Source organism: Hyaena hyaena, unplaced genomic scaffold (genome assembly GCF_003009895.1).
Source record: "Hyaena hyaena isolate Hyena2069 unplaced genomic scaffold, ASM300989v1 scaffold_740, whole genome shotgun sequence".
Lineage (NCBI taxonomy): Eukaryota > Metazoa > Chordata > Mammalia > Carnivora > Hyaenidae > Hyaena > Hyaena hyaena.
The window spans coordinates 55,847-83,118 of NW_024081380.1; the positions used below are offsets into that span (position 1 = coordinate 55,847).

At 43.9% G+C, this 27,272-nt stretch overlaps 1 protein-coding gene across 3 annotated transcripts in view; it reads left to right on the plus strand.

Annotated features, from left to right (window-relative positions):
* The window catches only part of LOC120220995 (serine/threonine-protein kinase VRK1), a 75,701-nt gene that overhangs the window by 32,591 nt on the left and 15,838 nt on the right, over positions 1-27,272 (plus strand). For all 3 annotated transcript variants that reach the window (XM_039218227.1, XM_039218229.1, XM_039218228.1), the window contains exons 2-11: positions 312-476; positions 5,438-5,493; positions 12,958-13,027; positions 14,371-14,458; positions 18,874-18,982; positions 19,105-19,197; positions 21,205-21,337; positions 22,112-22,232; positions 22,518-22,576; positions 26,310-26,488. In XM_039218227.1, the coding sequence (XP_039074158.1) occupies positions 317-476; positions 5,438-5,493; positions 12,958-13,027; positions 14,371-14,458; positions 18,874-18,982; positions 19,105-19,197; positions 21,205-21,337; positions 22,112-22,232; positions 22,518-22,576; positions 26,310-26,488 (1,068 nt within the window). In that variant the 5' untranslated portion in view covers positions 312-316. The remainder of the gene's footprint in view (positions 1-311; positions 477-5,437; positions 5,494-12,957; positions 13,028-14,370; positions 14,459-18,873; positions 18,983-19,104; positions 19,198-21,204; positions 21,338-22,111; positions 22,233-22,517; positions 22,577-26,309; positions 26,489-27,272) is intronic.

Here is a 27,272-nt window from a genome sequence, read left to right on the forward strand (position 1 = left end):
ACCGGGAGGCTTTAGAGCCAGGCGAGTCCCCAGGGCAGATTGCTGCCTCCCTGCCGCTCCCTAGGTCTGCTGCCTCGGATGGGCTGCCAGACTTTGCCGAGCCTTTGTTTCCTGATCTGGGAAATGGGGATGAGCATGTAACCCTCACAAAGTTGTGAGGATGGCTGGGGGCCCATGTGTAAAGCGTCTCCTGTCGTGTCACAAATTCACTTCCTCATTTGAACAGCACCTTTGGAGCCCAACGCTTTCCTTAGTGGAAAATGTTTCAGCACTTGTAGGATCATAATTCTGAGTGTCGCTTTCTCTAATAGTGAAAATGCCTCGTGTAAAAGCGGCTCAGGCTGGAAGACAGGTCTCTGCAAAGAGACGGCTTGCGGAACACTTTGCAGCTGGGGAGATCATCACTGACATGACGAAGAAGGAATGGAAACTAGGATCGCCCATCGGCCAGGGTGGCTTTGGCTGTATCTATCTTGGTAAGTGGATGACTGCTTCTGAAGGTTTATTTCTAAGAGACAGAGCGCAAGCAGGGGAGGGGCAGACAGAGAAGGAGGGACAGAGGCTGTGAAGCGGGCTGACAGCAGCGGGTCCAATGTGGGGCTCGAACTCAGGAACCACAAGGTCATGATCTGAGCCGAAGTCGGATGCTCAAAGGACCAAGCCACCTGGGCGCCCCCAGTGTAGGGCTACTTCTAATTGAGTCCACAGATTTACACCCTTTCTTATCGAAATAGTTTCTAAGTTAGGAGCTTTTCACGGGTTGTTCCTAATTATCTACATTCAACTTAAGACTGTATGATTGGGCAGCTGCATCTCTGACACAGGAATGGAAAAGAAAGTTGATTTAATCACAAATGAAAAAGAGGGTAGCATATCTGTAATACTGGGCTTTAGATATTAAAGCTACTCTCCATAGTCTTAATGTCTTCTGAGACTGGGAGAAAGCCATGGCCACCTTTCTTTCTGAATGTCCACTCATTTAGGATGGGTTCCCTTTGTTTTGGCTTAATTTGGAGATTTTCACATCTTTAGCAGGTGTGGATTTGTTTTTTCTTTCTATACAACCTGGTCGGCATCATGATGGAATTGGAAGAATGTGTTACGAATTAGCGTACTTGCTCTGAGATTTGGGGGGGCCACGTGGGACCCTGAGACCCTATAGGTGTACTCCATTCACCTAGAACCAGTTTAGGTGGTTGATATTTTACCTGATCGCTTCTAATGCTGACTGCTTCACCAGGAATATTAACAGTGATACAACAGAGTTTGTGTTTCTTTTGATACTTCTTCCTGACTTTTCCATGATATGTTCTTACTCCACCTCTACTCTCAACTTAGTTAATTATTTACTTAATTATTTAATTTCTGCCATGAGGCTTATAACCTTTTATTTTAGAAGTGGACCCCTTTTTTCTTTCAAACCGCATCTTACTCAAGACACTAATATTAGATACTAGGTTAGCGTTAGCCATGGAAACCTGTTGGCACTGAGATGCTCAGGTCCCGCCGCCAGCTCAGGAATCGGAATCAGACACTGTAGGGAGGAGGCCCAGCAGTGTGGCCAGACAAGTGCCCCGGGGGGTTCAGACGCGTGTAGATTTGAGGGCTTAGGACAGCCCGACCCACACTCCTCCAGGGCCTGGGGTGTCGGGTAGCTGCAGCCTCTTAGAGGTGTGTTCGTGACACAGCTTAACCCAGAGCTCTCTTGTGCGTGCGAATGTGATTTCTCTAGGTCAGCGGTGCCCAAGCCGGGTGCTAATTCGCTGGTTTTGTTCAGAGCCAAAGCCCATCCTGGGAACTAGGCTGTCTGTTCAGGTGAGAATCCTCGTAAACCCAGCAAGGTCCGTAGCCATGCCAGCCAGGTAGAGGCTTTGACCGTGTGGCTTAGAGGTGGCAGACGATTTAGGCTGTCTACTGCAGCCCATGTGCAGAATAGCAGCTTGAGGCAAGGAGGCGCTCCATCTGCATTAGTTACCTGCTTTGTCACCTGTGGCACGTGTGCAGCTTGGATTGCATTTGTGCTGTTTCATCTGTATTTATATCTGTAATTGGAAGGTGCCATCTGATCGTGAGTATTTTTAATATCCAGTGATTTGACAGTGGTTTCTGCAATACAACTTTACTTATGTAAAGCCAAGCTGATGAGTCTGGATTTGCTTTAACGTCGCTGCCTCCGGTGTCTCTCTCTGGGCCGCCGACACACAGGAGCAGCCGCATCCAGGCTCCTCGGCAGTTTCTGCTGATGAGTTCCAAAGACTGCTTTTGAATTTTCTTGTGGGCACTCTCTGCGGCACTTGCTCGCGTCCGTCTGTCCTTCTCACAGAGATGGTTTCTGTCGTCTTTCATGGTAACGCTTCCCTTGGAGTCTCTCTGCTGCCCCTTCGGAGGTGCTTGGTCGTTCCTGCAGAGCCTTCCGTGCCCCCAGCTTTCCTTTCTCGGCTGCTTTCCTCCCGTGTTCTTCCAGAGGCATCTCTTCGTTGCATGGCTGCCGTCGCCGACTTTTCACTGTCCACGTCCGCAGCTGTTACCTGGAGCCCGAGTGCAGGCCCGCAGCCGGCGTCCCCAGGCTCTCTCATGACCGGGAGAGGGTGGCTGAGCCAGGCGCTGGGGAGGTGTTCTCAGGTGTTCCTTCGCCACCGTCCCTACAGCTTTGTTCGGTCCTGTTGCCTTACCCGCCTGGCGCGCTCTCCATCTTTGCTGACCTGCCTGGGAGCCAGCCGTTTTCAGGTCTTGTTTGGGTTCCCACCATGGCAGTGGCTCTTCTCTGTTCAGTCTCGCCGCCACCTCCCCTTGTTCACACCGTGGCTTGAGTGATCTAGCCCCGTTAGATTCTGTAATGGCTCCCCCTGGCCCGTGGGATAAAGCGCCAGATTTTTGAGAATGGCATACGAGCCTCTTCCTATCGTCTGGTGCCTGTGTAATGTTTATCTTCATCCCTTTATGTTCTCGGAATCTGTGCTTCGGACAGCATGCTGCCCTTCGTCCCTGGATCTCTGTATGTGATGCTGCTTTTTCTTCATTTTTCCAGAGCTGGGTTTACGACAGGTACCACCTGTTAATATTTGCTTTGTGTTAACCCCCCCCTTTTTTTTTAATTTAAATTTAAATTTTTTTTGAGAGAGTGAGTGAGTGAGCGAGCCAGGAGGGCCAGAGAGGGAGACAGAGAATCCCAAGCAGGTTCTGCACTGTCAGCACAGAGCCTGACGTGGGGCTCGAACTTTGAACTGTGAGATTGTGACCCGAGCTGAAATCAAGATTCGGATGCTTAACCGACTGAGGACTTCCTTGCCCCCCGGTGCCCCCACCCTTCCGTAATACCCTCCATGCTGTATTGAAACTACTTTCCTTTCTCGGCAGTAGGCAGCTTTTCTTGCTGTATTCTTCGTGCCTGGCACATTCTGTAGCACTTGGTGTTTGAATGAATTATTGAGCTTCCCCTTCCCCCCTTTCCTCATTTGAATTGTGCAGTATTGCTGGGATACGATCCTTATTTTAATACATTGTATACTACATGCTCATTTAAATGAACCTGATTTCTGTTACTAAGCATCCAAGTGATGTGTCGGTGCTCCCACTCTCCATCCGCCCATGTGAGCCATTTCTGTGACTCGGTGCTCCTCCCTCAGTGTGAAGTACTTTAGCTGCAGCCTCTTCAAAATGCTGTTTCCCAGCCAATTGGCAGCCTCTTGTTTTCCTTTTCCTGCCCTTCTTCATCTCCTCCCCTTCTAGTGAGAGAATGCCCTGCGGCTCCGTCCTGGGGTCTCCTCCTTTCTCTGTCCACACTCACTCCCGAGGGGTCTTCCAGGGTCCTGGCTTTGAAGGAGCAGTGTTTCCATGTCAGTGACTCAGATTTGTTTCTTGAACCTGGACCATTCTTGTGAACTCCAGACTTGTATATGAACTTCCTTTTGAACATTTGAACTTGGACGTTTCATGAGCATCTGAGACTTGAGGCGGCCTGGAGCACCAGCTCTTCCTGCAGTTTTCTCTGTCTTAGTAGCAACTTCCTCTTTCCAGTTACTCAGGCTCAAAACTTGGAGGCCTCCTTCCCTTCCCCCCGCCCTGTCCTCTGTGTCCGTGCATCCGCAGATCTTGTCGGCTCTTCTGTGAAAATATGCCCACAGTCTGACCGCTTTTCGCCACCTTGGCTGCTGGTTCAAGCCTCTACTGTCTCTCATCTGGAGCGTCGTAATGGCCCGGCTGGCCTCCCTGCCTCTGCCCTCGCCCTTGCACCCTGTCCTCCGCCAGGCAGCCTGAAGAGTTCTTAAAAAATTAAAGTCTGATCATGCCAGTCCTCTTCTCCTCACCTTCCAGCGGCTCTCCAGCTCAGTCACAGTGACAGCTTTGTGTCACCTGTCATGCTGGTGTTCGCTCCCTGCTGCTTCTCTGATCCGTCGCCTCTTCCTTTCCACCTCACTTCCTTTTCTCCAGCTACTTTGGCCTCCTTGCTTTCCTCAGACTTGTCAGAGGCTTTCCACATCAGGGCCTTTGTGCTGGTTTGCCTGGCATGTTCTTCCCCGGATATGTGCATGGCTTATTCCCTGCCTGCCTTCAGACCACTGCTCCGGTGACACCCTGCCCGGGAGGCCTCTCCTAGTCCCTCGCAGCTTCGTCTCCCTTCTGCTCCTGCCGCGTCTTCCCTCTGTAGCTCTTACCCCATCAAGTGTACTCAGTGCTTTAATCGTTGTTGGTGTCCTACCACTGAAGGCGGTGGCTTCCTAAGAGTAGTGATTCTTTCCTCCTGTTCGTTACTGAGTTGCTTCCCTAGACACGGGCGGATAGGAGCTCCTCGGTAAAAATACTGTCTAATGAATGTGGGCAACCTTGCATTCCTAACGCAGCTTTCCAGGACCGCTGTGCTGCGCTATTGCAGGAAATCAAACGGCAGCTACGTTAAGATTATTCTGGGTGGCAGCTCAGAGTTCTAGTGTCAGCATCCTGACTATTGACTTAGAGGAGGTTTTTCTCCCCCCAAAACCAGTGGATTTTGGAATTTTAGCTCCTCTCTTCTTCCTTTTTTTTTTTAAATACCCCTTCTTAAAAGGATTCCCTGGTTTGTTAAATTTAAGAAATTTTATCAGTTACCCTCCTCTTGAGAATTCACAACCTACATTAGCATATCAAAGGCCATGAGTACTTTTGAATTAAAGAAATCTTTAACTCAGAGTTTTCCACACTTAATTGAGGATCATTTGAAGATGCCCGCAATTATAAGAGGCATTTCAATTTCAGACATGTTAACTCATGAAAAAAAAGTCTTCAAATTGATGAGCTAGACCGTAATGATAATCCCAAGGCACATATTTGGGAACTGGAATTTAATTTATCAAGGAGTTCTAGATATACAGACCTAAATATTAACAAAGGGTTAGTAACAGGCTAATTAAAATAGTGCTGCTTCTTGTTCTGATATTACATATGTCACTTTTTCAAACAGCTGATCTGAATTCTTCAAAATCCGTGGGCAGTGACGCACCATGTGTTGTAAAAGTGGTAAGAAAAGATTTTAGCTAATTTTCTTCTTTGCTGAATGGGTATAGTATTTACTTTGTAAAACATCCTTTTTGATAACTGGAATTAATGAAACCGTAAGGTACTACCTTTTTAACTGTTTAATAATTATCTAATAAGACACAAAAGTAGCTTTATAATTTTCAGTAATTTGAGTTCGAAAAGTCTGTTTCCTCCCTTGTGAATTAGAGTGATGCTGGTATTTGGGGAAAAATGAACGGAAGCCTGGAGGTATACGGACACGGGATACAGATACGCAGTTCTTTCTGTTGATCTCCGCTGTGTTTGCTGTCGATGAGATGCTTGGTCTATACCCTAGACGACTGTACTACGTTAGTGAGATTTTACTGTGTTTTTCTTTTTCTTTTTTTTTTTTTTAATATGCTTTTGTGGGTTTTTTTAAATATTTTTATTTCTAGGAGAGAGAGAGACAGTGTGAGCAGGGGAGGGTCAGAGAGAGAGGGAGACACAGACTCTGAAATAGGCTCCAGGCTCTGAGCTGGAAGTCAGCACAGAGCCCGATGTGGGGCTCGAACCCACGAACCGCGAGATCATGACCTAAGCGAAAGTCGGACGCTTAACCAACTAAGCCACCCAGGCGCCCTGATTTTACTGTGTTTTATCTTGCATTTGCTTCTGAACTTTCACTTGGTGAATTTTTTCTTTTTCCAGGTTTCTTCCCTTCCTCTTCCATTTTTGTAAATTAAGTTATTTCTAGAATTGTGATCATTTTGGACCTTCTGTTTGCTAAACTGATGTTGAAATTAGTTTGTGGTGAGTAAAGATTGACAGGATCTCTCTGGTATAGGACTTTAAATAGCCAGGTCAAGTTATATACTTGACTATGCACTAAGGCATGTTAGCTGCTATTTTTTATTATGAATACACTATGCATCTTTCTGCTTACACAGTTACATTTGTAACTCCTCTCAGAGTTTTTTTAATCCATGTGACGAATGTTTTTGTTAAATAACAGAAGAGATAATAGGGTCCATTTTTCGGACAAATCACCCACATAAGTTCCCCATCCCTGCTTTTTCTCTAGAGGCTACAGAACTCAGAATTACCCTGAGGTTTTGTGTTTCGTTTGTTCTATTTTACTTTCTTTTCAGGGAAGAATATATTTGATCTCTTGTAAATAAACGCTTTTGGACCTGAATCATTTCAGTGATTGTTTTTAACACTTTTTTTTTTTTAAATTCAGATGTAGTTTTTACAAGGAAATTCGTAGATATTAAATGATTTGAAAACTTTTGACAAGTGCATATACCTGTATATCTCTCACCCCTCTCAAAATAATACAACATTTCCATCACCCCAGAAAGATTTCTTGTGTTCTTTTCTGGTCAAACCCCTACTTCCTGCACCCTTTGAGGTAACCATGTATCTGAGATTTTGGCTGTGTGTTCTTTTTTTTGTTTTTTTGGGTTTTTTTGCTGTGGATTAGTTATTATTGTCTATAATGTCATAGGGATGATATTATACTGTATATACCGTTTTGTTTCTGACTTCTTATGCTCAGCCTCATGTTTAATGTTGTTTCTCCGTGTTGTTGGTAGTTACTTGTTCAGTCCTACTGCTCAGGATACTATATTATGTAGACATATTAGAGGCTTTTTTCCCCCCCCTTCCCATTTCCTGTTGATAAGACATTTGGATTGTTTCCACTCTGGGGCCGTTCTGAATAAAGCTTCTCTAAAGATTTTTGTACGGGGTTTTTAATTTCCCTTGGATAACTACCTAGAAGGAGAATTGCCAGTTTATAGGGAAGGTGTGTATTTACATTTATAGGGAAGCACCGGGCAGATCTCCAGGGTGGCCATGCCATTTTACACGCCCGCCAGGGACACGTGAGCGTCCCAGTTGCTCAGCGCCCTCTTCAGCGAGTGTGGGCATCCGGCGGGCCGGGGGGTGGCGGGGGGTATCTTCGAGTTTTCCGTGGTAGCCAGTCTTGATTACTGTTTCTCAGTAACCGTGCTCCCTGCTCATTCCTGTGCTTCCCTTGTGGGGTGCCCCCCCGTCTTTTTCCAGTGACCAGGTTGTTTTGCCTTTTACGATTGAGAAGTAGGAGAGTCGTTCTGGGTGCGAGGCCTCCTCCAGACGTATGTGTTGTTAAATCTTGTCTCCTGGTTTGTCGTTTGCGTGTTTATTTTCCGAGCGCTTTGGCTGCATCTGTCGAGATGGGCCGAAGACCTCTCCTCCGTCTCTCTGTCCACGTGGGGTCGTATGGATGGGTCGTTTGAGCGTGCAACTATCATTCGTGGCTCACAGTCCACTAGGTTATGACGTGTTCTGTGTTCTGTTTCTCACAGTGCGTCGGAATCGATTTGCTGATATTCAGTGAAGGATCATCACGTCTTTGTTCGTGCCAGATGTCGGTCTTTAATTTGTTTCTGATATTCCTAAATTGGTGTTGGTGGTGGGCTCATCCACCATGTCGCCCCACGGAACCCCAAGTGGCCTCCTTTTTACTCCGGGGCCTCTGTGAGGAGAGCTGGGGTGGCCCTGGGGCCCGTTTTGTTCGTTTCCCACCTTGTAGGGGTACTACCTGTTCTGTCTAGCGTCTGAAAAGAGTAAGTCCCCCTGTTTTGTCCAGTTGGTTATACGTGTTTACGGGGGGCGGGCTAGTCGGGTGCCGGTGACCCCGACTAGCGGAGAGGACGGAGGGGAAGTAAGATGGCAGCTTTGGGTGTGTGGCCTGCCCTTCCCTGTTCTTCCAGCCCTTTCATTTTGGATTTTCTCTTGCTTTGTGGATTCACACTCCTTTTGAAAATACTCAGTGTGCTGCTGTATCAGAGGAGTGAACATCCTTACTTTCACATTTTGGATTGTTTGTGTGGAGGTGCAGGATATTATCTGCATTTGTCTTTGACACGACAGGTTAAAACTTAAAATCTGTGGGCAAGACTGGTTTCTTCTTAGGATCTTTAAAAATTTTCCCGTGTGCAAAGAGGGCAAGCCCACTTAGGACTTCCTTCTCATCATCTTGAGGTTCAAACACTGTGGTCTTGTGACCACTCTGCCCTTGGCCACCGGGCGCACCGTGCTTCCCACGCCGTGGAGGCCACTGCCGGGGCTGCATGTGGGGTGTAGACAGGTCTTTCTCCTTCTGGGAGCCTGACAGCCCTTAAGCCGAGGTTTATTTTAGAATTAGGATGTTCTGCTTTATTATGGGCAATTCTAAGTATTTTGGTTGGTGTTCAGTGTAACTCTGCTTTTACTACCTGTTTTACTTACAGAGTTACGTCAACAACATGCAGGAGCAACATTTCCTAGCTGCCTAATAAGGTGGCAAATTGCTCTTTATTTCTAAGTTTAAAGCCTTTTGGTATCAAACCTAGTTCAGCGCTCTGCATCTCCTATCTCCTAATATAGTTCCATTCCCATTAGCCCGTATTACTCCTTCTCTTTGTAATTAGGACAGTGATAAATATTCAGTTGGTTTCTCGTTTGCATTCAGGGTCTTCGTAACATGCTCAGTGTGGCAGTTTGGCTGTGATGCTGGAAGAACGCCATGAACAAACCGGTGTCCGGGGCCTTCCCTTTGCTCAGGGAGAGAGGTTGCCGGTTCCTCTGGGGTCCTCGTCCTCTCTGAGCCCCTTTACACTCGCGTGGCACTCATTCTCTTCCGTGTATTTTGCGGTTTCCTGTGCTGATATCCTTCCCGTGCTGCCAGCTGCTCTTCATCTTGTAGGTTTCTCTCTCTAGCTGGATTTTAAGTTGTCTAATGATATGGACCTTGTTGCAAACTTGTTTTCTTGGTACTGTTTCTAAATGCCCGTTTTATTCTTTTGAAAGCTTTGTAACTGTCACTTCCCAGCACCTTCTGATTTCCAGGTGCCACCCTCCCCTCGTCCGTGTCTTTCCGAGCAGACCTGCTCATGATGTGCGTCACTTGTGCCGTGCCGTAGCTCCGTCCACTACCTTCCTGCAACTCTTTTATTCTCAGAGCTTTAGAATACTAACAATTGAAACGGTTCATCAAACAGAAGCATATAAAATAAGTACCAGATCATTCCAGTATGAAAATCAACTATTTATGAACATTTGTCATTTAAAACATTAGGGGCTATTAAAAATCATGTCTTCAAAGAACAAGTACTGCTCTTAGGGGAAATTTTATAATTAAGCACTAAAGGCAAAACCCAAGACACAATACTGTGTGCTGTGTGGAGGTAATTTTATAAAATGGTCATATATGTATGAAGAAAATGTATCAGAGTATCTTCCAGATTTTCTAAAATAGGCACATATTTTATCCCTGGGGAAAAAAAATCCTTAGCAAATTGTTATTTAAGAAATAATCGAAGGCAAATTGATTTTTGATGTGAAGTTAGACTTGATAATGTAATGGCACGTCAGCTCAGACAGTGGTATAATCAGAACCTCTGTGCGCTGGGCCTGGCTATTGGTATTTTTAGCAAAGCGCCCCCAGGGAATTCTTTTGCACGTTAAGGTGGAGAAGCACCGGTGGAGTGCGGCACACAGCCCACCTTTCTTACACTCAGTGGATCATGTGTGCACACCCCCATTTACTTTGGCAGATCCTCTTCTTCGGGAGGGGCGGCAGGTGCCCTGTGCGTCTCGTGGCGCCGCTACCTTCGTGTGGCGGGCTTGTCAACAGTGTGGTCCCTGCTAATACGCAGATCTGTGTGAAGGAGCTTCAGATAGCCCGCAAATTTCTTACTACGTTTGGTCTTGAAATGAAGTTAAGACATACATATTCAAGATAGCTGTTTAGGTACATATTCAGTATATTCCCTCTCCTACAAACGACTGTGCTGTTCTGCGGAGGCCCTGTTCCTTACCGGCTTGTGGGCGCAGCCCTGGAGTTGCGGTGCTGGGTCACTGGAGACGGTAGACGGGTACCCTCTGTCTCTAGATAACCCAGAGACACTGTATTTTATCCCAGGAACGACGGATGATGTGCAGTAATGAATGGTAAACGGTAATAAGTTGGGTAATGCAAGGAGGAAAAATTCTCTTTTGTGTTTGCTTATTAACAGACTTTTATGACGAGTTAGTTTTCAGTTAGACACCCCCCTTGCAGTCATGTCCGTGAGCTAATAGAACTGAGGCGGATTTTTGGGTCTTGAATCCTAACAGTTCTTTACAGCACAGTCGTTTTCCAGTGGGAACGGACTAAAAGCTGTGTTTCGAAGCTCCCTGGCAAGACGTTTGCAGACTGATGTTCCATTTCGCTCACCGACTGTATGAGAAGTGACCTGAATTTTCAGTTCATATATCATCATTTTTTTGTAGGAAGGGGAAACTTTATACAGCTTCATTTTTAAATGGCAGCCAGTTGCTTTTAGATGGTGCCATTGAAATATATCACATTTTAATTTTTTTTCTGTTGTCATCTTCATTTTGACACTTAGAAGTCTTAAAGAAACGTTTAGTGATATTCTAGTTAAAATGTCAGTCCCAATTTCTTTTCTAAATCTTGGCTATTACAGAGTTGGCAAAGTATTTTAGATTTGAAATATGTTAATAAAATTTTAGTTATGAGTTAAGGTATTTTCTTGAAGAGAAATAGCTAGCTTTGGCTACAGAGTGCAATGCCAAGGAAGTAGCTCCTTTATTTTGTTATAATGGAAACTTATTGGATTAGAGAAAGTACGAAATGAGCTCAAAGAGCCTTCATTGTAGTGGGGCTTTCATTATAATAGTCTGATTTATATAGGTTGATTCTTATTATTATAAGTTTAATAAATTATTGCCTGAAGGGAGGCTTGAAAATTAAAGTTGATATGACATAGGTTGAAACTGAATAAATCAGAATTTTAGACTGATGATAATAAGCCTGGATTTGTCTTAGGAAAACTCCTTTCAAACCTGAATTATATTAATGAGCTGTTCTAAAAGTTAGCCCTTGGAGAGGAACTTTACCAAAATTTCTTCTCTTGAATTTCCATTTCTTTTTTCATTTCTTACACTGGGTTTGCTGCTCCTGCAGCTGGCCCGTTCGTGGCCATGGGCTGTAAGCAGGCACGGGTGTCTGTCCAGCAAGCACGGCTGCCAAGACAGAAGCCCCAGGTTATGGCAGAACCTCAGGTACTGAGCCCAGAAATTCAGGATTTGGACTCGTACCTTGGGTGTTGGTTTAGTTTCTACTTAAGAGGCAATGAGAGGCCACAACCTTGTTACCGTTCAGTTCTGAGGCCGGGCTGGAGAGTGTACTTACCCGGAACAGGGTAAGTTTATTTCTAGGTTCTGATCCGAGTGTGGGTCGTGTGTTGCCTGTTTGCTGTTGAGTGCTCGTTCTTAACTGGGTGCTGCCTGGCTCTGCACACTGGCTGGTCTTCCTGTAGGGGCTTTGGCTGGGGATTCCTGAAGGGAGTGGGCCTTACCGTCGTTTCTTCCAATGTCCTGCTGACCCTCGAACTCCAGCTTTACAGGTGCTCTGTCCCAGATAACTTTCTTCCCATATTTCCTAAAAGAAAAGCAACCCTGAAACTAGTCTGGAAATGTTAGCTTCCTCCTTTAAAGTTTTTACTGCTTGAAAATTTTTTTCTCAGATTCTCGATAAACAAGATAATCCCAACAGAAATTCTCAAACATGAAATACTAACCGGTTTTGATTCAGACATAATTTATTATTTAAAAAGTCCACAAAATTGTAAGATTATTTTTACCCTTTTGTAGCTATTTCACAAGGCACAACTCTCAACAGGCTGATATTTCTTGTTTGTCCTACCTTGTGTGTGTGTGTGTGTGTGTGTGTACGTACCTCTTTACAAATAATTCTCACTGTTAATATCTCTTAAAATGTAAAATGAATGTAGTCCAGTGTAGTTGGTGGAAAATGATTATTACTGAGTCCCATTTTCCCCTTGACTTTGAATTATCACGGGGAGGTCAGTTGTAGGGCCCCTTGAAAAACAGGAATCCGTGTCAGAAAGGAAGGGATGCAGTAAATGGACTGTGCTTGCTCGCTCTGGAGCTCCAGAAGATTCCCTTCGTGACGAGGCTGGTTTCTGCCAGTCCCGATCAACTAGCGACAATGGCACTGAGAAACAGGGAGAAGAGTCGGGCTTTGCCACTGTGGTTTAGTCCTATATTGAAATTTTACTAGATCTCAGAAGCATCTGGTAGCCCCTTGGTGAGACAGTTCATGTGGTTGCCAATCATTGCTTAAGAGAAAGCTTAATAAAGATGAAAATGAGTTTAAAGATTTTTTTTGTGAACTTCTGCAAAACCTGAGCTATGTATCTGATTTTGAACGTTTTATCACTTAGAAAAGTAAGCTTGAGAGAAACATACAACTCATGGACTCTTAGAATATCGAAAACATTTTGAAAGAGTTTGACTTAAACATAGTTACAAATTTAAGTTCACAATTACATGGGAAAGAAAAATTGATGTTAATCCTTTTTGAAGTTTCATTGAAAATGACTCCTAATGTTAACAGCTGGTAGAGTCAATTACCTGTTCTGTTTTAAGGAGCCCAGTGACAACGGACCACTCTTCACTGAACTGAAGTTCTACCAGCGAGCTGCCAAACCAGAGCAAAGTAAGGAATGAGCACACACAACGTTTGCACTCTTTTTTTTTTAAAGTTTTTTTTTTTTTCATGATTTTTTTTTTTTAAGTTTTATTTATTTCTAGGAGAGAGAGAGAGAGAGAGACAGCGTGAGCAGGGGAGGGTCAGAGAGAGAGGGAGATACAGACTCTGAAATAGGCTCCAGGCTCTGAGCTGGCAGTCCGCACAGAGCCCGACGCGGGGCTCGAACCCACGAATCTCGAGATCATGACCTAAGCGAAAGTCGGACGCTCAACCGACTAAGCCACCCAGGCGCCCCAACGTTTGCACTCTTTAAATGATCCCTGGTTGTTGTTTTAAGTCAGGACCAGAGCACTGGATCTTATATTTTGATGCCTTGTTATTTTTATTTTTTATTTCATGTATCAATTTCATTTTAATGAGATTTGTAGGAAAGAATTCTGATTTCTTACTGGGCTTGTTATGGTAAGATTTCACCTAAATTGATATATGGAATAAAGTTAATAAATGATATGATTTAGGGAATATTGTTAAAAATTAAGAAATATTCCCAATTCATGTAAATGACTCAAGGATCTCCCACTCTTTTCGAGTATTTTTTCTAAACTCCAGAGAACATAACCTGGGAGGGAGGGAGGATGCTATCATTGTTGAACTAGAACAGACTATCAAGGAAGAGAGTGAGACCTCTTCAAGCCTTCCCTCCCTTCCCCTCCCCTCCCCTCCCCTCTGCTCCACTCCAGCTTGACTTCCTGGTTGAAGACTTTTAGAATGAGGTGAACAACTTCTAGATTAGGTAGAAAGTAAGTCTTTCTGGAGAAGAGAGTAAACATCTACATACTTAGAGATGGTGACTACAACTGCGGTACTGTGGTTTGATTTTCTTTTTTTAAATGCCTTCCACAGATTTTCAGTTATTTTTTTTCCCTGAAAGACATTGCGGGTGCTAGTGCACTTGCGTGCGCGAGTGGGATAGTGGCAGAGGGAGAGAGACAGTTGCAAGCAGGTGCACAGGCCAGAGCCGCTGTGGGGCTTGATCTCATGACTATGAGATCATGACCTGAGCTGAAATCAAAAGTCATATGTTCAACTGGCTTAGCCCCCCGGGTGCCCCAGATTTTTCATTTTAAAGGCGATGTTTAGAGCAGGGTAACAAAACTTGGTGGGTTAATAAAGATGCTTTGATTGTAAGGTAAGGTGCTTGTCATTTGCTGATTATAATGTTCACTGTTTTTATGAAAAAAGGTACAATCTAATTGCATGTATAAGTACATTCTGCTCTTAATGATTTAAAAAAAATACATAAAATAGAAGTGAAATCACAAGCGTTTTTTTTTTTTTTAAACTTGCAGTTCAGAAGTGGATTCGTACCCGTAAGCTGAAGTACCTGGGTGTTCCCAAGTATTGGGGGTCTGGTCTACATGATAAAAACGGAAAGAGGTAAGCATATGCCCGTCTTGTTTTCCTTCTCCCTGTGAGAAGCATCCACTGTTCACTGTTCACTGAGTATGTGCAGGCACTGCTGGGCCTTCTGGGCCACACTGTGCACTTGACAGAGAGGAACAGGGCAGTACCTCTGGTCCGGAGGATTTGTGCCCAGAAGCCGGCTGACCAGTAGGAACAAAGCAAAACGCATCTGTGTGTTTTTCCCCTTACACGTAAGCAAGAAGCAAACAGAAAACTTGAGGTTGTTGATGCGACAGGGAGCCCTTCAGGTTTCAGTTTGGTATTTCGTACTAGATGTGTGATCTGCTCACGGCAGGCCCTCCTCTGTATACAATCTCAGCCTAGCCGGTGAGAAAACAGACACGTGAGAAGCAGGTGTAACAGTCACGTGCTAACCCGTGTGAGTCTTGATTCGCTCGTGTCTTAGGAGCTGCAAGCATGGAGTGGGTGTCGTTAGCACAGCGGAGTCGGAGAGAGCCCTCATCACTTGGTGCATACTTGACATTTCGGAAATATCTCAACAAGTGAATGGAACTTGGAGGAGTGAGGCAGGCAGCCCTCTGAAGGCTGTGTGGACCTGGGGTAGGTTGGTAAAGGTGCTCTCAGCTGCGTGTGAAGGAAGGCTTTGACTCCGCCCCCTTCTGGGACCATCAGGAGCCTGGCTTGGCTTCCTTCGTCTTGCATCTTTACCCAAAGGGGAAGCCCTTGACCTTGTTCCTGTGTTAATTCTCGGAGTGGCTGCCTCATTTCTAGCCACAGCCTCCAGGAGCAGAGAGACTTGCTGCTTGCTGTGTGTTTCGCACGTGGCTGGGAAACCTCCCTTTCTTGCATGTTCTCTCGGTCAGGGTTTTATCAGTGCCCATTCTTTTATTTTTTGTAATTTTTTAAGGTTTATTTATTTTTGAGAGAGTGGTAGAGTTCTAGCGGGGGACGGGCGGAGACAGAGGGAGACACAGAATCCGAAGCAGGCTCCAGGCTCTGAGCTGTCAGCACAGAGCCCAGCCTGATATGGGGCTCAAACTCACGGACCATGAGATCATGTCCTGAGCTGAAGTCAGATGCGTAACCAACTGAACGGCCCAGGCGCCCCCATCAGTGCTTATTCTTCAGCACGTCACTGGCAAGGGCAATGTGATCGCCGTGATTGGCGGGGTGAAGCCCGTGGCCATGTGGAAGAGGATGGAATGCCAGGACCAAGTGGGCGCTCTGCTGGAGAGGATGGGGAGGAGGGGTAGTTGCTGGGTGGGCAGCCCGTGCTGAAATTTACTTGGAGTTCTCATCCTGGGATCCCTGTATCTCTTAGGGAGTGTGTGAACTTCCTGAAATGAGAGTCAGCGTTTTATTGTATATGGCTTTGCTGGGACAAGTCTCTCTAGTTTTTCTGAAGATTTCTGTAGAAATGGTATGTATAGAGCAAGGATTCTAGAGCCAGTCTGATGGTTTCAAATCTGTGTTTTGCTCCTTAAAATGTGGGTGACTGGGAAGTTATTCCTTATGGCCTCAATTTCCTCATCTGTGAAATTGAATAATAGCTACCCACTTAATAAGGGTAACATAGAGCAGTTAGAATATATGTAAAATACTGTGTTAGCGTTTGCTCTCAGAGGCACTTTAATCCCTTAAATGTTAAGAACTGCTGACTTAGAAAGCCACTGGCGAGCAGGCTGGTGTCTCCAGCAGGAGGGTAATGTGAATGGGGACAGGGTCGGTCTCTGGCCTGCTGTGTGGCATGTGCCATCAATCTGTCACAAGGAGCAGGGCATGTGCATGAAAGGGAGATGGAGCCCAACGCCAGCAAGGAAGCCCGGGGCGAAGAGGGAGGAGGACCTGGCAGCTGGGAAGTCTCCCCACCTTCTTTTGCAAGGGCACGTCTACCCCCGAGCAGCCATGTGAATGTTATTTCTAAGAAGCTTCTTCAGGGTGAAGCCATCAGTGTGTGCTTCCTTGGGCCTGGGGTGGAATGACGCGGACGATGGGAATGTCGGTTGATGTGTGTAATCCCAAAAAGTGAGGCGATGAGGGGACTGGTGACGGTGGTGGGGGAGTGGCCCGTGGACACAGACAGAGGTGTGCTCAGTGTGGCGTCTTTTTTTTTTAGTGTGACCAAATAGTTTATTATACAAACTCAACACTCTCAAGTGTGAAAAGGACATTAATTCATAGTCACACGAGGACTGCAGGTGGAAATAGGGACAAATGGTTACCCTACTTTAGCAATCACATCAGCACTGAACTAAACCAAAGAAACAATTTTGCACCTCTGCGTGATGGAGAAAAAACAGTTGTTGTACTGAAATTTCTATTTACTTCAACAGTGACAAATGAGACATTACTGTTTTAATATCTTATATTCAGAATATTTTTCAGTTGCTTTATTTAAATAATACTGATGGGTAAATTTCTTTTGTTTCTTGGGTTGTTTTGTGTGTTATTTGAATTTTTAGTAAAAGTACACACAATTGTGCTTTCATTTAAAACTACCTTTGAATAGATCCACATCATTTAATATGTTCTGAACATGAAGAGCCCTTTTGTTTCCTAATACCAGTAGAAAGAGTGGTGTGTTTAAAATACATTGGTAAAATATGTTTGGAAGTCTGTCTTCTTTTTTTTTACAAATAGTTTATTGTCAAATTAGTTTCCACATAACACTCAGTGCTCATCCCCACAAGTGTCCTCTTCCATGCCCATCCCCCCCTTCCCCCCAGTGCGGCATCTTCGTGGGTCTCCTGCTGAATTCAGCTATTGTATTTCAGCCCTCTTGTGGACTGTCGGCAGAGGTAGTATTTTTGTCGCCCATGTGTTATTCTGTACTAAGTACATCACATAGTGTAAAAACGTGTGTGTGTGTGTGTGTGTGTGTGTGTGTGTATGTCTCCCCATCCCATCCCTCAACCGTTCAGAACCCACTGTACAAAGGAAACCAGGAAGTCAGAATGACTGTTCCTAGCTTATTAAGTTAGAGGTCACAGTGTCCTGGAAAATCTTACATGAATGAATACATTTTGCCTCTGACTAATTATATGACTTTGGACAAATCACTTTACCTCTGTAGACATTAATTATTTATTAATAGATGTTTAGACAAGATGATCTCTAATTCTCTTCCATGTCAAAAGTGGGTAGAATCCTGGTTTTTTAAATTTTGGCATGTTGTCCTTTAATGTCAGCTTTCCTTTCCTATTGAACTTGTCATGTGGAATGTGTTGTAGGCTTCTCAGCTAAAAATAAGTGGAGTTTTTGGTACCACTGACAGTATTTGTATATGTTTAACGTAGAGGTCAAAGCATGGCTCCACCACTTCCTGGAGTACAAATTACCCGTCATCAGTGTTCTCCTGCTGTAAAATGGGGCGAACAGAAGCCCATGCCTCACCAGAGTGACATTTGGTTGACGCACACTGGTCCATCTGAAGTACTTAGAATAGTACCCTGCTCAGACCAAGCTTCAGAAAGTGCTAGCTGTTGTTGGGCTGATCATCATTAATCTCATTCCCATTAGAAGATCCATTGTGAGTGTGGGCTTGGCTTGCACTGATTTAACCAGACAAGTCAGAATCTTGAAAACTTCATAAATATAAGTGACCCTTAGAGCACAAGGTAAACTGTGTTACTGGAGGGAGATATTGCGCACGCAACGGGCACTCACGGAAATGTCACATAAGGCTGTTGAATGTTAGAATTTGAGTGCCAGAAAAGACCTCAGGAAGCCCGAGGCCCCACTGTCATTCGACACTGTGGGAATCCGGGCTCGAAGAGGTAAGGTGACCTGGCCAAGGTGACATATTGAGGGTTGTGGCAAAGCCAGAAATCTTGTCATTTCCCCAGGGTATTTGTTCTTCCCTAAATCTTGTCCTTTGAATATTTAATGTACAGCCCTTTTATGCCATTTAAGCCATTTTAATTGAATTCAGCTGTTGTTACAGCAGCTCTTGATAGTCTTGATGTTAGGAGAACGTTAATCCTGCTAAAGTGTGCCCTAAAAATAGAGAAAAACACAATAGTCACAGTCAACAAGCTAACATCTAGAAGCATAAGTTAACTTTGGTTTGAGAAGACACCAGTGACCCTGGTGTTACTCAGATTGTTTTACCTTTGCTGCGAATGAGCCTGCTGGGTTTTGTCTGTGGGCTGATTACCTTGGGTGGACTAGTGTCTTCAGGAAACTTCCTGGTGGAGACCAGGAGGTGGCCTTCAAGGTAAAAGGCAGCTCAGGAAAACACTCCCAATCCTTGAGATTTTGAGTTGGAAGAAATTGTTTCGAATGTTTTTCTTTCTTCTTTTTCCTTTCTTCCATCATAATTCTACTTACTTTACTACACAGTGCCTTGAAAAAATTACCCTAGAAGGAGACAGTCATGGTTTTCCGGAGTTCTGTTTTGTTCACTGACTTTTCTTGTTTGTCTTTAGTTACAGGTTTATGATAATGGATCGCTTTGGGAGTGACCTTCAGAAAATATATGAAGCAAATGCCAAAAGGTTTTCTCGGAAAACCGTCTTGCAGCTGAGCTTAAGAATTGTATGTGAGCTAAGTTCCTCTTGTTGTAATCCAGTAAAGGCTAGTTGTGCTGGAGCTCGGTCCTCTGCTGGTTGGTGTTGGGTACTGCACTGATTTTTTTATTCTGTCTGATGCTTTCGTAGCTGGATATTCTGGAGTATATTCACGAGCACGAGTATGTACACGGAGATATCAAGGCCTCAAATCTTCTTCTGAGCCACAAGAATCCTGACCAGGTAGCTCTCTTTACTTCCATTTCTACTATTTAAAAGCTGTTGTTTGAAAACAAATACGGTTGCTCTGAACTTTTGAACCTGTGAAGAAGTTTTACTTTTCGAAGTAGCTACGGTAATAATATTTCTTCTTGACACTTTTATCTAGTTAACATTCTACATTTTTGATGCGATTTGTTGGCACTTTATCAAGTTGGCTATTTTGTCCTAAATAATATTCAGAAGAAGTGCTTGTGATACAAAATGAATTTCAAATAGCTGTTTGGGGGTGGAAGCTTAAAATTATATAGCGCACCGATGAATTATGTTTGCCTGTCTGCTTTGTCATTTTTTTTATTTCCTTTGTTCAAGAAATCCATCAAATGTAAGTGTTCTGTTACTTGGAAAATTTGGTCTTTAACATGTTGATTATTCAAATCAATTGGTTTACAGAAATATCTTAGCTGTCTAAATTTGTATACCCTTAGTGTTTGGAATTCAAATGTGCACTTTATTTTTTTTTTTTTTTTTAGTTTGTTACAATTCACTTTGTAATTTTTACTTTTTAAGGAAAAGAGAAAAGCTAATGTTACTGTACCTTTACTTGTATCAGTTTAGTTAGAGTAGAGGGCTTTGCATGGTTTTCTTGACGCCGTTTCCGCGAGTTTGGTTGAAGTGCGGTTTAGTTGGCAGAACATAATTGGCCCCTGCACGTAATCTGTCCCGGTAGCGTGTAAGAAAGCACTGTCTAAATATTTTAAGTGTGTTTATGTTGATACTCCACTTTATTATTTTTCTCAAACTGGTCTTTAACTTCCTCTTGCTTAGTTTTTCCTTCTTCCTTGGCCTTCCCTTTATTTCCTACCGTCTCAGGTTTTTGATCTTGTCCCCCGTCCCCGTTACGGTGATGGTCAGGGATCTCTGCACATGTCACAGAGGAAAGTTGCCGTACCATAGCGTGCTGATGGGGAAATCTTACAGGTGATCACAGGATTCCCAGATGTCTTGCGTTAGATGTTTTAAAAAGGTTAAAAGCAAACAAAACATAGTCGAGAGCCTGCACCGTAAGGGTCCCATTAATTGAAGTGAACTGGATTTGCACAGTGTAATAAATAAAAGTACGACGTATTTCAGTTTGCAGTTAACTAAAATATGCTCCCTTTTGTTTATAGGAAAATATTTTTGCAGTTCTGTCATCCTTTGGGCATATGCTTTGGACAGGATTCTTTTTCTAGTGTTAGATGTATGTGCTAGATCGTCCCCATATTGTTACTTCAGTTTCCTCTTGTGATCAAGTGCCTGCATTTGTGAGACAGTTACTCAGAATTAGAGATGTGGTATGTGGCTCTGCAATAGCATAGAGCCAAACGTCCTGGCTTTCTGTGCTCATCAGATCCCACACGTACGTGCCCACAGACAGGTGCTTTGTAATATTAAGCTTTAGTCATAATTATGAAACTTGACCTTACTATATAATATTTAAATGTAGATAAGAGCCTTACCTCAAAGTTCCTCAGATCGTTATTTTAATCTGAAATATTTTTATGAAGTGAACTGATACTTGGTTATTTTCTAAGTGAAGGAGCAGAGCGACAGAGGGCCATCAGCGTACCGTGTGCTGTCTCAGCAGTCGTAGAGTTGGTGTGGAGCAGTGTAGTGCAGCAAGGCTCGTGATCTCTGTGCTCAAGTCTGTTTCAGACTCTGTGAGAAGAAGTATAACACGTATGAGCTTTGCTCACACTGAGGAGACGGGACTAAGTCCAAGTGTAGCGTACTTATCCAAGAGTGTAGACAAAGTAAGCTGATGTTCTCTGGCGTATAGTGACGCGGTCATTGAACATTTTTCTTGAAATAAAAGTCCTTCAGAATTAACTATTGGCTGTTGTTAGGTGAGCCTGTTGGCTCTCGCTCGTTGGGGGTGCAGTGGTGTGGCCTTGCAGATGAATTCAATGACGGTATTTTATCTCTGGGCCATAATGGAGTACATGTGCAATCATTTGGCTTTGTTTTTCTTTGCTTGGACATTTTTAGGTATACTTGGTAGATTATGGCCTTGCTTACCGGTATTGCCCAGAAGGAATTCATAAAGAATACAAAGAAGACCCCAAAAGATGTCACGACGGCACTATTGAATTCACCAGCATTGACGCGCACAATGGTGTGGGTACGTCAACGGTGCTTCAACAGGGAATACGCTGCCTGCATTTCGGTTGAAGTCCTGTGTGGTTCTTAATTTTGCATAAATAGACAAGTAGATAAATGAGTAGAAGCTGAAGGGGCGAGGTAGGGTGGGGGCGACCTGGGAGGAGGTTGGTCTCCTGGAGCTGTGTCCCTGGGCCACCTACGTTGTTCTGTTTTCCTTCTGTCCTTCAAAAACACCTCATTTTAGCAGTGAAGGTGGTTCAGTCAGCTTGGGGCTGATTTCTTTTTGGTTTTACTTAGCTTATCTGAGTGCAGGGTGTGTTCCCCCATCTACAAGTCTGTAAGGTCCTCACACAGCTGCAGCTCTGTAGCAGGCTGGCTCTTCCTCTCGCTCACGAAGCTGGCCTGTTGCTTCAACAGGCATCTCAGTGTCCGTGCCCACCACTGTGGAGGAGCCCAGACCCCGGTGCTCTGGGCCTCTTCGTAGCTCGCAGCATCTGTAAGATCTTCAGGGGTTCCAAGGGTGATGTTAGATGTGTCATTTCCTAAACTAACAGCCTCAGTTTGAAATTCTAGAGTTTGCCAGTTTGGATTTCAAAGTAAATTGTTAGTTGGAGGTAAATTGTTTATTTTATGTTGCCTGATGGTTATTTAATACTTCATTAAATGCAGTGACAAGTTGTGATGAAAAACAAGACAGTAAAATGGACTGTCTTACCTTAGTGCTTTATATATATTTGCAGTCATACATTAAAGTCCTTTTGCTGTACTGAACCTGCTTCTCTTGTGTTTGTAGCCCCATCAAGGCGCGGTGATTTGGAAATACTCGGTTACTGCATGATCCAGTGGCTTAGTGGCCGTCTTCCTTGGGAGGACAATTTGAAAGATCCTAACTATGTTAGAGATTCCAAAATTAGGTAAAGAAAATCTTAAAGTATTTTGGGCAAAATTGTAGATGCTTTTAAGTCAGGATTTCTCGATGGAAACTATAGTGTTAACTGGTACTAACATGGAAATAAGGAAGGACTTGCTAAGTAGTAAGAGTCTTTGGTGTTTTGTTCAGTTTGTTTTAGAAGAATGTCCGTAAGCATATTTAGCACGTAACACGGTGCTGCTTACTGTGCTGTTTACTGGTATTAAAGATTAATAAGATTCCATGGCATAGAGCTTCCAACAATGACTCATTCTTTAATTTTTAACAGATACCGAGAAAATATTGCAGGTTTGATGGACAAATGTTTTCCTGAGAAAAATAAGCCAGGTAGGAAAAGACTTCTTAAGTGTTCATGGGGGTTTTGTTTTCTGGGAGGAAGTCGTGATGTCCGTGAAGATCCCGTAATGTAAAAGCTTAGGAGTTTCTCAGAGCACCCACTGTGCGGGGGCCTGTTGTCATCCCGGACAGCACCCCCCGTTCCAGAGGTGAGCTGCATGGGTATACCCGAGCTCCCTTACATTATTACTCTTCTGTGCTTTCAGGAAGGGAGCCACATCTCATTCATTCATTCATTCAACTGGTTTTTTTTGTTGTTTGTTTTTGTTTTTTTAATTGAGGCTTTAATGTATGCCAGGGACCGTCCTAGGCACCAGGGTACACCAGTGAATAAAAATTCCTGCCTTCGTGAAGCTAGTGCTGTAGTTGGGAGAGACAGTAAACACACGAGTAAATTTTACAGTAGATTATATGGTTAGTACTATGGGGAAAAAAAAGAAAGCAGGGAACAGAATTAGTGAGTGTGGGGACAGGGTGGGGAATCGAGTTGGGGAGGAGGGTTGAAATTTTAAACACAGTGGTCAGGATGGCCTTCCTAAGCAGGTGACATCTGAGCATCTGAGATGGGGAGGGAGCTAGTGGAAGTCCAGGGAAAGGTGTTGTAGCCAGAAGGAATGAAGAACCTGGTGCATTTGAGGAATGCGTTCTTTCAGAAGAGCTTTGGCTTTCACTTTGAGCAAGAGTGTAGGATTCAGAGTAGAAGAATGACACCAGTGCCTGTCTTTACGGGAACTCTCTCTGTCTCCTGTCCTGAGCATTGGCTGCTAAGGGAGCAGGCAGGGGAAAGCAGCAGGCTGAGGCTCGCTGATCGCCCCAGAAGGCCGAGCACCCCTGCGTGGGGCAGCAGTGGGAGAGAGGCAGTCACTGAGCACATGCCTAGATATATGCCTTCTCAGGTCTTTGCTCAGTGCTGCCTTTTACGGGAAGTCTACCCTGCCCTCAGGCTATTTAAACTTGCAGACCCTCCAGCCACACAGGAAAGGGAATGTCACAGGCTTCCTGGAGTCCCTCCTTGTGCCTCCCGCCAGTCAGGAGCCTCTCTCTGGCCTAGTAAATAACTAGCCTAATTTCCAACCCCAGAGACTTGTTTTCGGGCTACATAGACATGGAATCATAGAGCGAACAGCATAGGTTAAAATCCCTGCCCTCATGAAATTAATTGGTAGCTCTGTTAGAGTCCGGCTTCCTTTACTCAGGATTGTGTTTGTGGAATTCATTCTTGTTGTTGCATGGGTTTGTTTTTTTAATGTTTTTGCTTGCTTACTTTTTAACTTTATTGACAAATATAATTGTATACATTTGAAGTGTACAGTGTGGTGATTTGATACACATTTATATTGTAGAATGATTAACAAGATCAAAGATAATTAACACTTCCATCACCTCACAGTTAACTTTGTGTGTGTGTGTGTGTGTGTGTGAGAGTGTGTATGTGTGAGTGTGTGAGAGAGGAGATGAGACCACTCAAGATCTACTCTCAGCCACTTTCCGGTCTACGGTACCAATTATTAACTACATATGTGCCTTATGTTAGGTCCTCCTGGGGCCCCGTTGCTGCACGGGGTACAGTGATGTGTTCATCCTCATCTCTAATAGAACTCCGTTGTGTTTATATCCTGCTGTTTGTCTGTTCTTCTGTTGGATTGTTTCCAGGTTTTGGCAGTTAGAGATTGCCAGTCACACATATAGATATATGGTCCGTCTATAATTGCTTATTGTGCATTATGTAAGGAGGGGCCAGGTTTCTTCCCCACCCTGTGTTTATAAACAGTGGACCCAGTAGCTTTTCTTGATAGAACCATGCTTACCCTGTGGTCTACCTTTGTCTTAAATCAAGTGTGGATCTGTGGATCTGTTTCTGGACTCCATTCTTTTGTTAGTCTTTTGTCTGTTCTTGGGCCATACGGTCGGTCGGTCTTAAAGACTCTATCTGACTTTACCTTGAGTCTTGATATCTGGTGGTTTAAGTCCTCCGGCAGTGTTGTTCTGTAAACTTGACTCTGGTATTTTGCTGTTCTGGACCCTTTGAATATCTGAATATCTGAACGTTTTAGAATCACCTTGTCGGTTCCACCCACATCCCCTCCCTTTCCAGTTTGCTGGAGTTTTGAGTGGTATTGCATTGACTCTGTAATTAACTGACATCTTTATACTGTTAGGTCTTCCAGACCACAGAGGTCTTCCAGTCCTCCGTTTAATTTGGGCCGACTTAATTTATCTCATTTATAATTTTCTCTGCAAAAATCTTGCCCACCTTCATTATATTTGTTGCTAGGTATTTGATGGCTTTTGATGCCATTGTAAGTGATCAATTTGTAAAAAATTTTTATTTTCCAATTGCTTGGGGCTAGTATATAGAAATCAATTTTTTAATATTTACCTTGTATCATTTGTCCCTGATAAATTTACCTATTAGTCCCACTTGGTTTTTTTTTTTTTTTTTAATAGATTCCTTAGGATTTTCTGCATACACTGTTGTGTTTGTGAATAAGCCATTCCACTCTTTATGCCTATTTTGCTTCTTGCCTTCGTGTCCTGACTGAAAGCATACATGGCTATTGTACTGAACAGGAGTGGTGAATGTGGGCATGCTTGACATTTTCCCCTCTCGGAAGGAAGTTTTCCCTAGGTGACCTTGCCAGACGATGTTCGCTTTAGGGTTGCCGTGGATCCCCTTTATCAGAGTAAGGAAGTTGAAGGGACGGATTTTCATGTCTGTTTTCCTCACATGTCCCAAGTATCCAGAATTGTGCCTGCCCCATAGCGAATGCTAGTCAGTAGTCAATATTCGAATGAATGAAGGGGTGTGTGTGTGTGTGTGTGTGTGTGTGTGTAGCACTGACAAGATCTCCTCGTTTACTGGATGTGGGGGGTGGGGAGAGGTTCTTGACTTGAGCTGGAAGGATGGCATTCTGAGTAATGGGGGTGGGGACGGGGGAACAGCGGAGGAGGGGAGCAGGCTTGGGGCAGATCAGGAGCTTGGGTTTGGATTTGTTGGGATTGGAGAGGGCAGGGAGAAGCCTGAGAGCCAGTGTTCGTTGGAGGCTGTGGGCGTGCAAGCTTCCTGGAGGCCGAGGAAGGGGTGAGACCGGGGACCATAGAGTCCGGAGCCTCAGGAAGGATTTCTGGTGTTGAGAGTGTGGATCCTGATGAGGAAGATTTCTTTCTGGGGGTGTGATTCCGCCTCAGTGCACGGGAAGCCTTTCATCCTCCAGGAGCTGATTTTTCTCTTTTATGGGAAAACTAGGCCTTACTTCCCTCTCCTTTCTTCAGCTTGTTTTCTGTACGTTTCATTTCTCAGGTACAGAAAGCATGCAGCTGTCTTCTGTGGAACTAATGGCTGTGAGAGTCCTGGTCTTTAGTACATGGTACTTCACAGCCTATCCGAGGTTCTTTCCTGTTCTGTTTTTGTAGCTTTAAAACCACCGCAGTTGTTGTCACACGTGCATAGATTTTAGTGTGTCTTTTCTCTCTTGTCCCTTAACAGTTACAAAATTGTGTTGTATGTTATATCTCAAAATAAGTTTTTTATTTGACTCGCCTGGTGATTCTCGACTTCAAAAGTGCACTTTCCATGGAAGAAATGATTGTAAAAAACACACCTTAACGAGATAGATTTGTAGTCGAATTTTACTGCAACCAAGAATTGTTTTCTTAGACGTGAGAGATAAGTACATTGTATTTGTGATTAGAAGATTATAGAATAACCATGTCCTTCTTTTAGATGAAATTGCTAAATACATGGAAACAGTGAAATTATTGGACTACGCTGAGAAACCTCTCTATCAGAACTTGAGGGACACTCTTCTGCAAGGACTGAGAGCCATAGGGAGCAAGGATGACGGCAAGCTGGACCTCAGCCTCGTGGAGAATGGAGGCCCGAGAGTAAAAACACAAACAAAGGTGAATGTTGTTACTAAGTGATCCTTCGGCTCCCTGGGACGGTAATTGCAGCAAGTACTAATTTTAGGAAAGTAAATCAGTGAAGAAAATTGTAACGGATTGCTTGGCAATTAAATATTTATCACCATTCTATAAAGGCAGACTTCACGAGACAGAAAGACATGTGAGGATTGTAGAAAAATGAATGTATGTTTCTTTATCCGGCTGCGAGTTCGTAAATTGCTAGCAAGTTCGTAAATTTGGGTTTCGCCTCCCGGGCTGCTCTGGGCCCCTCGCTCTTCCTTGTTTGTGGGCGTGGTCACAGCACACCATTTCAAAGCCGGGGTTCGGAAGTTACTGTTTGAAAAGTAGCATTTGCAAATTTCCTGGTTTGCTGGTGTGAGGTGTTCACCGTTTGAACCCTATTTTGCTTTTTATGCAAATGTCATCATGTAAAGCGATGTATCTGCATATAAAGAGGTTTAATTTTTTGGAGAGATATTAACAGTGGGCTTGATGGGCAGACTGTTGTGCAGTCATGTAAATAACTCTGGGTATCACTTTAAAATTGAGATTTTACACGTATACGTCACCTTCTTGGTTATATTTAATAATTAAATTATTGACTAATTTAGTGATTTCCCTTAAAGTCTGAACTTATTGAACAAAATGGCTACCTGCTTATAAATGGAAAAGGGAAAGTACTTTCAGAAGAAAAATATTATTTTTACAATGTTGACTATTTTTACTGTCATTGTAAGTTCCAGTAGATTCCTTTCTTATTCCACACTATGAGAAAAAGGGT